Source organism: Aquarana catesbeiana, linkage group LG08 (genome assembly GCF_042186555.1).
Source record: "Aquarana catesbeiana isolate 2022-GZ linkage group LG08, ASM4218655v1, whole genome shotgun sequence".
In the NCBI taxonomy this organism is placed as follows: Eukaryota; Metazoa; Chordata; class Amphibia; order Anura; family Ranidae; genus Aquarana; species Aquarana catesbeiana.
Genome location: NC_133331.1, coordinates 250859347 through 250874495, shown reverse-complemented (window position 1 = coordinate 250874495; position 15149 = coordinate 250859347). Strand labels below are relative to the sequence as shown.

The 15149-nt window shown below is 40.5% G+C and overlaps 1 protein-coding gene across 1 annotated transcript in view; it reads left to right on the top strand.

Annotated features, from left to right (window-relative positions):
• Window positions 1–367: 367 nt before the first annotated feature.
• LOC141105346 (glutathione S-transferase P 1-like) overlaps window positions 368–15149 on the top strand; it is a 93296-nt gene continuing 78514 nt past the window's right edge. Inside the window, exon 1 of the mRNA XM_073595213.1 lies at window positions 368–441. Coding sequence (XP_073451314.1) covers window position 441 — 1 coding nt within the window. The 5' untranslated portion in view covers window positions 368–440. The remainder of the gene's footprint in view (window positions 442–15149) is intronic.

The following is a 15149-nucleotide window of genomic DNA, read 5'->3' as shown; positions in this document are numbered from 1 at the left end:
AGCTTTCAGAAGATCCCTGAAAACCCTTCTCTTCAGAGAATCCTATCCTACCCACACCTAACAACTGTATGTTTTTTTTTTTTATTTTCCCCCATCAGCTCATCCCCCAAAGTTATTACCTTTTGTCTCCACTTGACCCTCCCTTCTAGATGCTAACGAGCAGGGCCCTCTGATCCCTCCTGTATTGATTTGTATTGTAAGTGTACTGTCTGCCCCATGTTGTAAAGCGCTGTGCAAACTGTTGGCACTATATAAATCCTGTATAATAATAATAATGTCACGCAGTGTTGTGCTTTTATTATAAAGTTCAAGGATCGTAAGTTGACGAATCCTATAGTCAAGGCATAATGACTCAGCATACAGTAAGAGGTTTTCAATATAAACCTGTCACAGACAGTCAAGCTTTTAAACCAGCATACCGGTCAATCAAGACTAACAACAGTAAGTAAATATGTCAAGGGGCTTAATAGAATACCCACATTTTTTACTTTTGTTTATGTTTTGTGAGCTAGGAAATCTTAGGACTCAATCCATTTTCCTTGTTTTTTTTTTTTTTTTCAAGCTCTAAAGTGGGAGTTTTTGATGTAGTGCAGGCAGCTTTTTTTATTGAGTTTTCACAAATAGGTACAGACATGAAGTACAGAACTGGAGAGCCTTAAACACACAGACTCTGTATACTATGCAAATATATGACATAAACATGACACATCACAGGAAGCACCTCCATGGTTAACAGAGGACAGAATTAAAATTAGACTTGAGAAACTTAACATTAATAAATCACCGGGATCAGATGCCTTTGATAAAGTCACGTGGGCTGTGACGATACGCGTCAGGGAAGAGTGAGGTGTCATCACTTCCGGCCGCGGCCGAGACCGGAAGTACTGGGATCTGTGCTGTTCATTTTATGCTGTACATGTCCCTTCCGGCTGATGAACATCATTGCAGCAGGTCTAGCGTAAGATGTCCTTTGAGATCCGAGACTTCCATCCCTTCCCAGGACACCTATACGTCTGGATCTCTAAGCCTGTTTGATTTGTTGTCGCTGACATCCGAATCCACCAGTTCTGGTAAGAGTATTTCATCTCTCTCTACTTCAAGATTTTCCATATTGATGAACCACACACTAGAAGATTTTCCACTTGCACTGAATTTCACATTTTATTGCACTGTGGGACTTTATCACTTTTGTTGTTTATATTCATCCTATAGTGGATACTACCCACTGGTTATTGAACTTTATTCACTTATATATTTTGGTTATGTTTTGCTCTTAGCGCTACATTTTTACACTATCCCATGTGCATACTTGTCACATTTTTGTGTAGCAGCTTCATGTTTTTTCACTGGGTTAGCGCAGTGATATTATTGTTTTCACTTGGCAATATGAAATAGAACCCTCAGGAGTAGAAGCAGAGTAATACGCATGTAAGTGGTGATCACAAAGGATCATATAATAGCATTAGTGGTGAACAGGGCTAAATATCAGGGACATATGAGTTAGGATAGGCCAGTAATCCCCTAACAACTGCAGTGTTTATCCTCATGACACATCACAGGAAGCACCTCCATGGTTAACAGAGGACAGAATTAAAATTAGACTTGGGAAACTTAACATAAAAAAATCACCGGGATCAGATGGCTTACACCCGAGGGTACTTAGGGAACTCAGTCAAGTAATTGCCAGACCATTGTTCCTAATTTTTACTGACAGTCTACTGACTGGAATGGTACCAGCTGATTGGAGAAAAGCCAATGTAGCACCAATACTTAAAAAGGGCCCAAAATACACAGGAGGCCGATCCAAGGCTGGAGCATCCCAATAAGTACGCTCCATTGAGTGACATTGGTGAAACCAGTCAGGGACCAGCACTGCTGGAGCTGAGGGAACTCTCCTAGCCACCGGGGGAATAAGTGAGAGTGGGGGGAAGCGAAGGGAAAGGAAAGACAGATTCTGGTAGTAGATTACTCAATTCTTAGAAGGACAGAGAGGCCAATCTGTAACAAAGACCTGAAGCGCCGAACAGTATGTTGTCTACTGGACGTTCAGGTTCGGCACATCACGGATCTGGTGGACAGATTACTGGGAGGGGCTGGGGAAGACCCAGCTGTCATGGTGCATGTTGGCACCAATGACAAAGTCAGAGGCAGATGGAGTATCCTAAAGAACAATTTTAGGGACTTACAGTAGGTGACCGCTATATCGCTATATTGTGTCAATCTCGCCGATGTTATCGGCGAGATTGAAACCTGCGAGCCCCGTCACGGGAAAATGTGTTTTTTCCTCTCCCAATGAGCGACAAGCATTGCTGACATGTGTTTGGTATAAATCATGAGGGGGAACTCCACGCCAAATTTTAAATAAACTGGCATGGGTTCCCCTCCAGGAGCATACCAGGCCCTTAGGTCTGGTATGGGTCCTAAGGGGAACCACCTACGCCAAAAAAAGGCATGGGGGTCCCCCCAAAATCCATACCAGACCCTTATCCGAGCATGCAGCCTGGGCCATATGCCCTCAACATGGGGGAGTGGCTTCTTTGGGGAATGGGGGTGCCCTGCGCCCCTATGCCCCAAAGCACCTTTTCCCCATGTTGATGAGGACAAGGGCCTCTTCCCGACAACCCTGGCCTTTGGTTGTCGGGATCTGCGGGCAGGGGCCTTATTGGAATAAGGGAGCTCCCTTTAATAAGGGGGCCCCCAGATCCCAGCCCTCCACCCTATGTGAATGAGTATGGGGGTACATCGTACCCCTACCCATTCACCTGGGGGAAAAAGGTGTCAATAAAAAAAACACACTAGACAGGTTTTTAAAGTAATTTATTAGGCAGCTCTGTGGGTCTCTTCCGACTCCTCTCCGGCCTCTTCTCCCGCTCTCTGGTTCTTCTGCCTGGCTCCTTCGCTATCTTCTGCTCTTTTGCCACTCTTTTGCTAGCGTTGGCCCGGTCTTCTCCGTCGTCTTCTTCCCTCTTCTCTTCTTCCGATGTTGACACAACGCTGTCTCCCACTGTAATGCCGTGTGCGCGGTGCACAACGACTTATATAGGCATAGGGCATGATGGGACTGTGACGTCATAAGGGGCGGGGGTCACGGTTCCCCTTAAAATCCATACCAGACCTAAGGACCTGGTATGCTCTTGGAGGGGAACTGTTTCTCACACTCGCTGCAATAGGAAAATGTGTTCTTCCTATTGCAGCCAGCGCGAGATGTACAGTACCCTGTCACCGAGAACCAGCATGATGGGATCGTGCTGGAAACACATTCTTGCGGGCAGGTACTGTAGGAGCTAAATTGAGGAAATGGACCTCCAAGGTAGTATTCTCAGGAATACTACCGGTACATCGAGCCACACCAGAAAGGCAGAGGGAGATTAGGGAAGTAAACAAGTGGCTGAAGAGCTGGTGTAGTAAGGAGGGGTTTGGGTTCCTGGAGGACTGGTCTGACTTCTCATTCGATAACCGGTACTATAGAAGGGATGGACTGCACCTAAATGAGGAGGGTGCAGATCAACTGGGAATGAAGATGGCCAAAAAGTTAGAGGAGTTTTTAAACTATGCGATGGGGGGAGGGTCCAGAGGTAGAGATAGTCAGCGCGGAACATATTTCAGAGGGTAGTATTGGGGGCATTAGTGGTAGGTTGACCAAAGCACATAAACTCAAGGTAAGTATAGTAGAAAGTCCTAGTTGCAATCTCGGAACACCAAATAAGAGGATAATATGCGACCAGTCTAAACTACACCAATGCCAGGAGCCTGGTGGACAAGATGACCGAATTAGAGATACTGTTGTACGAGGAGGATTTGTATTTTGTGGGAATTTCAGAGACCTGGTTCAACAGCTCTCATGATTGGCTGGCAAACATTCAAGGGTATACCCTTTATCGCAAGGATAGAGAGGGTAAAAAAGGGGGAGGGGTATGCCTATATATCAAGAATAATGTACAAGGGAATGTGAGAGATGACATCACTAAGAGAGCTAGGGAGGAGGTGGAATCCTTATGGGTGGAGCTCGCAAAGGGATGAAGCTAAGGGGAAAATAATACTGGGAGTATGCTATAGGCCCCCTATCCTGAGGGAGGAAGGTGAGACAGATCTCCTATCACAATTTGGATTAGCAGCAAGGATGGGAAGTGTTATCATAATGGGGGATTTTAACTATCCAGACATAGACTGGGCGGAGGGAACCGCGCATTCATCTAAGGCTTGCCAGTTCCTGAATGTCTTGCAGGACAATATTATGGGTCAGATGGTAGATGCACCAACTAGAAATAAAGCGTTACTGGATCTACTGATTACCAACAATACAGACCTGATCATGAAGGTGGAAATACAGGCAATTTAGGTAACAGCGATCACAGGTCAATTGGCTTCAGTATAAATCACACAAATAGGAAACATAAGGGGAATACAAAGACACAGAATTTCAAAAGAGCCAGCTTCCCTAAACTACGAGCCTTGCTAGAAGGCATAAATTGGGATAAAATCTTAGGAACAAAGAACACGGAGTAGAGATGGGTTTGCTTTAAGAGCATATTAAATAAGGGCATTAGCCAATGCATCCCATTGGGTAATAAATTTAACCACTTGCTGCCCGCCATATAGCAGAATGACGGCGGCAAAGTGGTTTCAATATCCTGAATGGGCGTTGTATGACGTCCTCAGGGTATTAAGCCACTGCGCGCCCCCGGGGGCGGGCATCGAGGCGATCGTTGTTGTGGTGTGTCAGTCTAACACACCACAACTCCGATCTAGGTAAAGAGTCTCTGATGGAGACTCTTTACCACGTGAACAGCCATGTCCAATCACGGCTGATCACGATGTAAATAGGAAGAGCCGGTGATCGGCTTTTCCTCACTCGCGTCTGACAGACGCGAGTAGAGGAGAGCCGATCGGCTGCTTTCCTGACAGAGGGGGTCTGTGCTGATTGTTTATCAGCACAGCCCCCCCTCGGATCCCACCCAGGACCACCATCATGCCACCCAGGACCACCAGGATGGCCACCACACTGGACCACCAGGCATGGCCCCCCTAGAACCCCAGGGAAATACTAATCTGTACCCAGGAAGCTGCCAATCAATGCCCAGGCAGCTGCCAATCAGTGCCCACTCACAATGCCTACCACTGCCATCAGTGATTCCCATCAGTGCCTCATATCAGTGCCGCGTATCAGTGCCGTGTATCAATGCCCATCAGTGCCCATCAGTACCGCCTATCAGTGCCACCCATAAAAACCCATCTTTGCAGCCTTTCAGTGCCCATCAGTGTCGCCTATCAGTGCCACTCATGAGTGCCCATCAGTGCCGCCTATCAATGCCCATCAGTGCTGCATATCAGTGCCTATCGTCAGTGCCTGCTCATCGGTGCCGCCTTGTCAGTGCCGCCTTGTCAGTGCCGCCTTGTCAGTGCCGCCTTATCAGTGCTCATCAGTGAAAGAGAAAACATACTTATTTACAAAACACAGAAACAAAAGCAAAACTTATTTTTTTCAAAATTTTCGGTCTTTTTTTATTTGTTTAGCAAAAAATAAAATCCGCAGGAGGTGATCAAATACCACCAAAAGAAAGCTCTATTTGTGGGAACAAAATGATAAAAAATTAGTTTGGGTACAGTGATGGATGACCGCACAATTGTCATTCAAACTGCGACAGCACTGAAAGCTGAAAATTGGTCTGGGCAGGAAGGTGTATAAGTGCCCTGTATTGAAGTGGTTAAAAGAGTGCACAAAAGTCCTGGATGGCTTAACTCCAATGTAAAATGCATCATCAGCATTCAGGCTTTATAAAGAATGCAATAAGAAATGTAAGGGTGCAATAAGGACGGCTAAGATAGAACATGAAAGACACATAGCAGAGGAGAGCAAAAAAAATCCAAAGAATGTAAACAGTAAAAAAGGGAGGACATAAAGAATGAGGAAGGACATCTGCTTACAAAGGATGGGGAGATGCCGAAGGTATTGAATTTATTCTTCTCCTCAGTCTTTACAAGGGAATCAGGGGGCTTCAGTAACCAAAACTGCAGTGTTTATCCTCATGACACATCACAGGAAGCACCTCCATGGTTAACAGAGGACAGAATTAAAATTAGACTTGGGAAACTTAACATTAATAAATCACCGGGACAAGATGGCTTGCACCCGAGGGTACTTAGGGAACTCAATCAAGCAATTGCCAGACCATTGTTCCTAATTTTTACTGACAGTCTACTGAGTGGAATGGTACCAACTGAGTGGAGAAAAGCCAATGTAGCACCAATATTTAAAAAGGGCCCAAAATACATCCCTGGGAATTATAGACCAGTTAGCCTAACATCAATAGTATTTAAACTCTTGGAGGGGATGATAAGGGACTATATACAAGATTTTAGTAATGAGAACGACATCATTAGCAGTAATCAGTATGGATTCATGAAGAATTGTTCTTGCCAAACCAATCTATTAATCTTCTATGAGGAGGTGAGTTGCCATCTAGATAAAGGAAGGCCCGTAGAAGTGGTGTATCTGGATTTTGCAAAAGCATTTGACACAGTTCCCCATAAACGTTTACTGTACAAAATAAGGTCCCTTGGCATGGACCATAGGGTGAATACATGGATTGAAAACTGGCTACAAGGGCGAGTTCAGAGGATGGTGATAAATGGGGAGTACTCGGAATGGTCAGGGGTGGGTAGTGGGGTCCACCAGGGTTCTGTGCTGGTATCAATCCTATTTAATTTGTTCATAAACGACCTGGAGGATGGGGTAAACAGTTCAATCTCTGTATTTGTGGACGATACTAAGCTAAGCAGGGCATTAACTTCTCCGCAGGATGTGGAAACCTTGCAAAAAGATCTGAACAAATTAATGGGGTGGGCAACTACATGGCAAATGAGGTTCAATGTAGAAAAATGTAAAATAATGCATTTGGGTGGCAAAAATATGAATGCAATCTATACAATGGGGGGAGAACCTCTGGGGGAATCTAGGATGGAAAAGGACCTGGGGGTCCTAGTAGATGATAGGCTCAGCAATGGCATGCAATGCCAAGCTGCTGCTAACAAAGCAAACAGAATATTAGCATGCATTAAAAAGGGGATTAATTCCAGAGATAAATCGATAATTCTCCTGCAAGACTCTAAAAAGCTAATAGAGGGTCTAGAGGATATTAGTTATGAGGAAAGGTTGCGAGCACTGAACTCATTCTCTCTGGAGAAGAGACGCTTGAGAGGGGATATGATTTCAATATACAAATACCATACTGGTGACCCCACAATAGGGATAAAACTTTTTCGCAGAAGGGAATTTAACAAGACTCGTGGCCACTCATTAAAATTAGAAGAAAAGAGGTTTAACCTTAAACTATGTAGAGGGTTCTTTGCTGTAAGAGCGGCAAGGATGTGGAATTCCCCTCCACGGGCGGTGCTTTCAGCGGGGGGCATCGATAGTTTTTTTTTAAGAAACTACAAATACAATGTAATACTGAATGTAACCCCACACATAGGATGGACTTGTGTCTTTTTTCAACCTCACCTACTTTGTAACTATGTAACAACTCGGGGTCTTAAGGGAGCGAGAAATCAAGGGGCCCCTTAGGAGCTGGTAGTTTAAGTCTGCCTAAAGAGTTGGTAAGGTCTTGTTTCAGATTGTAGGCAGTTTTAATGGCTACCCTCCTGAGAGCAAATGGTGGTAGGGGTAGACACATGCACAAGTACCTGACCTCATATGGCTAAAATACATTTCAGCATGGGTTAGGTCCAGTTTGGCCACATCAAGAAACATTCAAGTGAAAAAACTCCACATTTACCATAATAAAAAGTTTATAGAATACAATTACCAGATGGTAAAGCCTAGAAAGTTACTATTATAAAAAAGAAATATTTAATATACAATGAAAAAACACACAACATACCCTAAATAAAAAACAAAAAACAAAACACTTGATCAAGATACTAAAAGAATCAAAAAAGCAAGACATCTTTCTTAAAGAGTAACTCCACTTTTGTTGGGGAAAAAACATTCCTGTCTGGGTGATCTATGTACATTGCAGGTATTTTAACCACTTCAGCTCCAGAAGATTTTACCCCCTTCATGACCAGGTCAATTTTTGCTATTCAGTACTGCGCTATTTTAACTGGTAATTGCGTGGTCAGGCAACACTGTACCCAAAAAAAAATTTATATAATTTTTTTACACAAATAGAGCTTTTTTTCATTTTTTTTTTTTTTATATATACAGTACTACCAATGGCAGCGATCTGTGACTTAAAACAGGACTATGATAATGCGGTGGTCAATCTGACACTAACTGACACTGGGGGTAACTGAATAACTGCCACTGACATCACCAGTGATCATACAGTGATCAATGATAACATAATATACTATCACACTATCACTGTGCTAATGACATTGGCTAGGGCGATCAAAGGGTTAAATATGTACCTAACTATGTGTAAAAATAAAAACAATGCGCTTTAGAATTAAAAAATTCCCAAAAATAGTGCTGCTACTTAAATAACATAAACATGACAAAAACATAAATACATAACCGTGTATATATAATACACAGTAGTGCTCTTAAATGTGTCCATAAAAGACAAATAATGTCCTTAATAATAAAAAAATGTATGTATGTATGTATATAAATATACAATGAAACAATGTATACAGATAAGAATAGTGAAATAGTCTTATAAATCCACACCAAAAAAAGACAACCCTTATTGAAGTGTGCAAAAGCAATATGTGTATATGATGACACCAATTCCTCCCCCAGAGTGATGAATGGGAGATCCCGATAAGAAACAAGCTCACCAGATGATGTTGCTATTCATTCTCCTGTTTGGAAAACAAGCTCAAAGATTAAATTGAACAGCTGCTGTAAAACTCCACACTCAGTTCACATGCCCAGATTTGACTCCACATGTAGAAAATAGAAGGAGAAGAGGGGGCAGGAGGCGGAGCCTAGCAGAGCAGACATGCATTGTTAGAGCTCCACACCGCTGAGGAGAAAAGAGAAGGACAAAGCGGAGCCTGCAGGCTCAAAAGGTATCCATTTGAACCTTTTTGCCCCAGGGAACAAACTGTGAAAGTTTGGGCAGGAAATATGGTACTGGGAGGAAACCGTGGCAGAAATAAAAATCACCTCACAAAGAGCTCACAGGCACTCACTGCAGCTGAAGCAGCTCCAGTCACCTCACAAGATACAGCATCAGGGCGCTCTCACAGACAGAAAATGTCACAGCAAGACTCTCCATTTGAGTCAGATACAGAACAAATCCTCTCACAAACTTCTCCACAAGCCTCCTCAGTATCCCCAGTAATATTATTACAATTTGAAAATATGCTTCATAAGGCTTTAAAACAAACCTCAGACCAAATAACAAAAAGCCTAACCAAAGAAATAAGAGAGCTGGGAAACCGCACCGCAGCCTTAGAAATAAAAATGGATGAAATTGAAATTACAACCCAAGAAAATATAACAGAATTGGAACAATTAAAAAAAGAGAATTTAATACTTCAAACTAAGCTCGAAGATTACGAAAATAGAGCCAGACGTTCAAACTTACGCATAAGGGGAATACCTGAAACTGTGACAGACCTGCAATCTACTATTACTGCTCTATTACAAGAACTAAAGCCAGATATCCCTATTGAACGTTTAGAACTGGACAGAGTACACAGAGCCCTCACAGCCAAAAAGAAAGATGGACCCCCACGTGATATAATCACAAAATTTCATTATTACAGAACGAAAGTACAAATACTAATTGCTGCAAGAGAAAAAAGGGAACTTAATTTTCAAGGACACAATTATCAAATTTTTGCTGACCTATCCCAACTTACTATAACTAAAAGACGATCCATGAAACCCCAACTAATGGAACTGCAACGCCACAACATTATGTATCAATGGGGCTTCCCCTTTTCAGTCAGATTTAACTACCAAGGTACAATTTACAGAAGCAGATCAGCAGATGAACTACAACAAACCCTTTTAAAATTAAATCTGACAGAACCCACAAGCAGCAACACTCCCACACGCAGAAGAATGGCGTCATCTTTACCTTCAGGCAGCACCCAGAAAATTTCAGAACAAAATGGGAATCACCATTCTCACAAAAGAGGCCGTTATGCCACATCATCCATGGACCAAGAAGATTCAATGGACTGACATCCTAATTCCTGATATCTTTTCATTTATTATACTAAGAGATGGTTCTCTATAAAAAAACCTATATTTATAACTGAATGTAACTGCATTCTGATAGTCACACACTGTGTGGGATCATGTTACATTCCAGTTATATTTCTTATTACTTCTGATTCATATAGCCTTAGAATATATAAGTGAAATAAGGAAATTCTTGTTCAGTTATATATTATCAGGTAATAACAATAGATTTATTACTTTTTAGGACAAATATGTTCAATAATCCAGAAGTAATGGAAGCTTTTTCTTTCTTTTCTTAAAACAAATATATTATTATCTAACTAGTTCCTAGAATTATGTTTTTGTTTATTCTAATCTGAAGCAATACAACCTCAATTTTATGAGTTAACATATCTAAACAGTTACGTATGAATAAAATATGTAATTGTTTACTCTAAAAGGGTTAAAATCCCAAAATAATTCAAACTATCTTCATCAATACCAAAGTTATTAACAGTACCTTTCTAACTGAATTATTTAGCCTAGGGCAAGACTAACCATATACAACCAGCCTGGAATAAATAATTTCAACAAAAACTATATTCTGCACTCCAATTAATGAAACATCATTTTGATGTCTTTTGACATAGCACTTCTCTCCTGTAAGCGGAAGATCCGTGTACCCCCATTAGCCCTCCTCATTCTCCCAACCATATTATGTGGGAGTGTGACGAAGGCACTTATTCCCCTGAGAGAGATATTTATTCTCTTTCACGGGTAAATTGTGATTACTTGCAAAAAATAATTTATACAATGTATCATCTAATCTCGTATGTTTTTTGTTTACTCTTTACTCCAGAATTCACTGGTTTCTTTTCTATCTATTCATCTCTTCAGTCCACACAGGTTGATCTGCGCAGTCAGCTCTGCATAACAAAAAGTAAGTCAAAACTATTTGATCTATTGCCATGGCACCACTGAATATACTTTCCCTGAATGTTCAGGGAATAAATGTCCCTCAAAAAAGGACCAAAGCCTTCCGTACTTTCCATAACAAGAAGGCTCACATAGTATGCCTCCAAGAAACACACTTCACCAAAGATTCTACTCCAAAATATATTTCTCCTTTTTATCAACAAATTTACACGGCTTCTGCCTGTACCAAGCAAAGGGGAACTCTAATTGCATTTCACCGATCCACACCATTCACCTTATCATCAGAAATTAAAGACCCAGAAGGTAGATACTTGATACTCATGGGTTATATAATGGATACAGCAATCACGGTGATTTCCTACTACGCTCCTAACAAACAACCTACACCATTCCTCTCACATATATTACAAGTGATTAATACACACAAAATAGGAACAGTGATAATGTGTGGGGATTCGAACCAGGTCCTCCTCCCATTTCTAGATAAATCACCTTTTACACCATCCAAAATAACCTCTAGATTACCTTTTTCTCAACTTCTTTCCAAATACAATCTGGTAGATTCATGGAGAGAAAGTAACCCAATAAAAAAGAAATTCACTTATTTCTCGCACCCTCATCAAACCTTCACCAGAATAGATCATATTTTTCTAACAATAGGAATGATACCAGAAATTATTGCATCAGATATAATTCCGATTCCGTGGTCTGACCATAATGCAGTATACACTACTATAGCCTCAGCCATACCAAAAGCGCATGACCCAACGTGGTACTTACCGGACATAATGCTCAAACACCCACTACATCAGATGGCCATTGAACAAGCTTTAAAGGAATACATATCAATTAATAATACAACAGACATCTCCCCAATAACACTGTGGGAAGCTCATAAGCCTGTCTTGCGTGGTACAATACAAAGACAAATGGCACTATTTAAACGGGAACGCAAAAATCTAGCAAAAAAACTAGAACATAATTTTAATGCAGCCTACATATCATTCCAAGATAATCCATCTCAGAGTACAAAATCTCATCTGGAAAAATCTAGATTGGAATACGATCTATTTCTCACGGAGTCAGTTGATAAATCCCTCGAACGCTCCAAACACAATTTCTACATGAATACAAACAAACCAGGTACATATTTGGCTCGGGCATTAAATTCAACTAACAAATCTTTCAAACCAATACGTTTGAAATTATCAAAAAATGTTTACACTTGTAATCCAGTTAAAATAGTCCATAAATTTCACTCACATCTCGCAACTTTATACAAGACAAACAATGAATTTAATCCTACAGAGGCTGAATCCTTCTTCTCAAAAATAACCTTACCTGAGTTATCTCAAAATCAAAAAAGCAGTTTGGATGAGCCTATAACTATAGATGAAGTTGCTAACGCCATAAAAGACCTAAAACTTAATAAAAGACCAGGCCCAGACGGCTACTCGGCTTTATACTATAAAACATTCTCAAAAATACTCTCTCCCATTCTCACTGAAACTTTTAACAAACTTCTAGATGGACATTCTTTTCGGCAAGAAACACTAATGGCAATTGTTTGTATGATCCCAAAACCCCTTTCTGATGATACTTCCTGTGTGAATTATCGGCCTATCTCTCTGTTAAACCTCGATATTAAATTATTAGCAAAAATAATAGCAAAACGCCTCAATAGCATTATAGGAAAATTAATACATAGAGATCAAGTAGGCTTCATGCCAAATAGACAGGCAGGCGATAATATACGCAGGGCAGTGTTATTGGCACATATTGCTAAAAAACGGAAAATCCCTTTATGTTTTCTGTCTCTCGATATTAAGAGGGCATTTGACACAGTATCCTGGCAATATATGCAATATTCATTACAAAAATGGGGTTTTGGACCCCACTTTTTAACATGGATCAAAGCATTATATAATAAACCCAAAGCCTATATAAAATATGCTGGATACAAATCTGAAGCCTTTAATATCGAAAGAGGTACCCGACAGGGTTGCCCATTATCTCCCTTATTATTTGCCCTTATACTCGAACCCATGGCCCAATACATCAGAACAAACCAAACTATAACTGGCATTGAAGTAGGAGGTATTACACACAAATTATGTATATTTGCAGACGATATATTACTTTTTCTATCATCACCACAGGTCTCTGGTCCTAACTTAATACCAGCTCTTGATGGATTTGCAGCCCTATCCGGCCTTATGATTAATCCTAAGAAATGCCTAGTGCTTAATATTTCACTCACAAACATGGAATTGATCCCGGCTAGGGCTGCACTCCCATTCACATGGGCAGAAAAATCAATCCCATATCTTGGAATTCATTTAACAGCATCTCATTCTGACTTATTCTCAACCAATTATCCTCCTGTATTAAGACAGATCACAAATCTAATAAAACAATGGTCGCAACTTCCTTTATCCTGGATAGGGAAGATTAATGCAATCAAAATGACTATTCTACCCAAATTGCTTTATCTATTCAGAGTCCTCCCTATTCCAATTCCTTCCTATTTTTTGAGAATAGTACAAAAAAGAGCAACTTCGTTTATATGGGGCTCTTCTAAACCACGTATACCTATACACACACTACATCTTCCCAAAAATAAAGGAGGCCTGGGATACCCTAATTTTACTAACTACTACAGAGCAGCACATTTGGCCAGTCTGTCCAAATACCATGCAAAACAGGAAATCCCATTATGGGTATTTATAGAGGCTTCAGAAAATGACCCTCTATTAATATCAAATTTATTATGGCTTGATCCTAAAGACCGCTTTAAAATTCATAATCCCATAACTAAACACTTCTTATCTCTCTGGGATAAACTAAAAACCAAATATCAGTTACAATCTCCACACAATCCTCTCCTTTCTTTTATCAGAAATCCGGCCTTTTATCCGGCATGGATCTACCCAAATTCTTTTAAAGCTTGGACAACATCAGGCATTCAGACACTAAATGACTTCATAGCATCTAAATCATTCCTTTCATTCCCATCGCTTAGAGAAAAATATGATCTACCAAACTCTGAGATATTTAGATATCTCCAAATCAAAAATTTCTATACACCATTCCTAAAGGGGGATACACCATTATCCCAATTATCCATTTTTGAATCAATCTGTACAAAAGATCCATTTGCTAAAGGTACAATTTCATCACTTTATAATCAATTATATGGAGTAGCAAATCTTAATAGACCCTCTTACGTTCAGAGGTGGGAGGAGGACCTGGGACGAACTTTAGAAGACACGGACTGGTCTAACATATGGCTCACATCTAAGTCATCTTCACCCAACATTTTAGCACTGGAGACAAATTATAAAGTCCTAACTCGCTGGTACCTTGTACCCGCTAGAGTGGCAAAATATTCACCTAATACCTCAGCTCTTTGTTTTCGAGGATGCCCAGAAATAGGCACATATTTACACATATGGTGGACGTGCCCAGTAATCCAAACCTTCTGGAAGGAAGTCTTCGTGATTGCATCTAACATATTTAAAAAAATAATACAACCAGATCCATATTTAACTTTGCTTAATCTAAAACCGGAATGGTTAACACTCTCTCAATTCAAACTTATGATCCAACTAATAACGGCTGCAAAACAAACAGTGGCCAAGGCATGGAAATCTCCTACATTGGTACTAGCAGAAACAATTCACAGAATGAATAATACAATGTCCCATGCTAAGATGGTAGCCATCGATCAAAATCAAATTCCAAAATTTGAAAAACTTTGGCATCCTTGGATAAAACAACAGTTCCTGTCAAACTTCAATGACTCTGTCCTGTTGCCATGGTAACAGATTAAATGACTTACAGAGACACCCATTCTAAGGCTTCAAAGAGAACTAAAAAGAATAATAAACTGACGAGCGGTACAACCTTGTGGACCATACCTCTACCTTTCAACCCTTTTTCTTCTTTCTCTTTCCTTTTCTCCACCTTACGATTAAAGCTCATTATCAGAATTTATTTGACCTATATACACTCTACTTGTAAACAATATGTATAGTAGGTATAAATCATTTAAATACCTACAAAAGTAACTAAGGAAATGATATATATC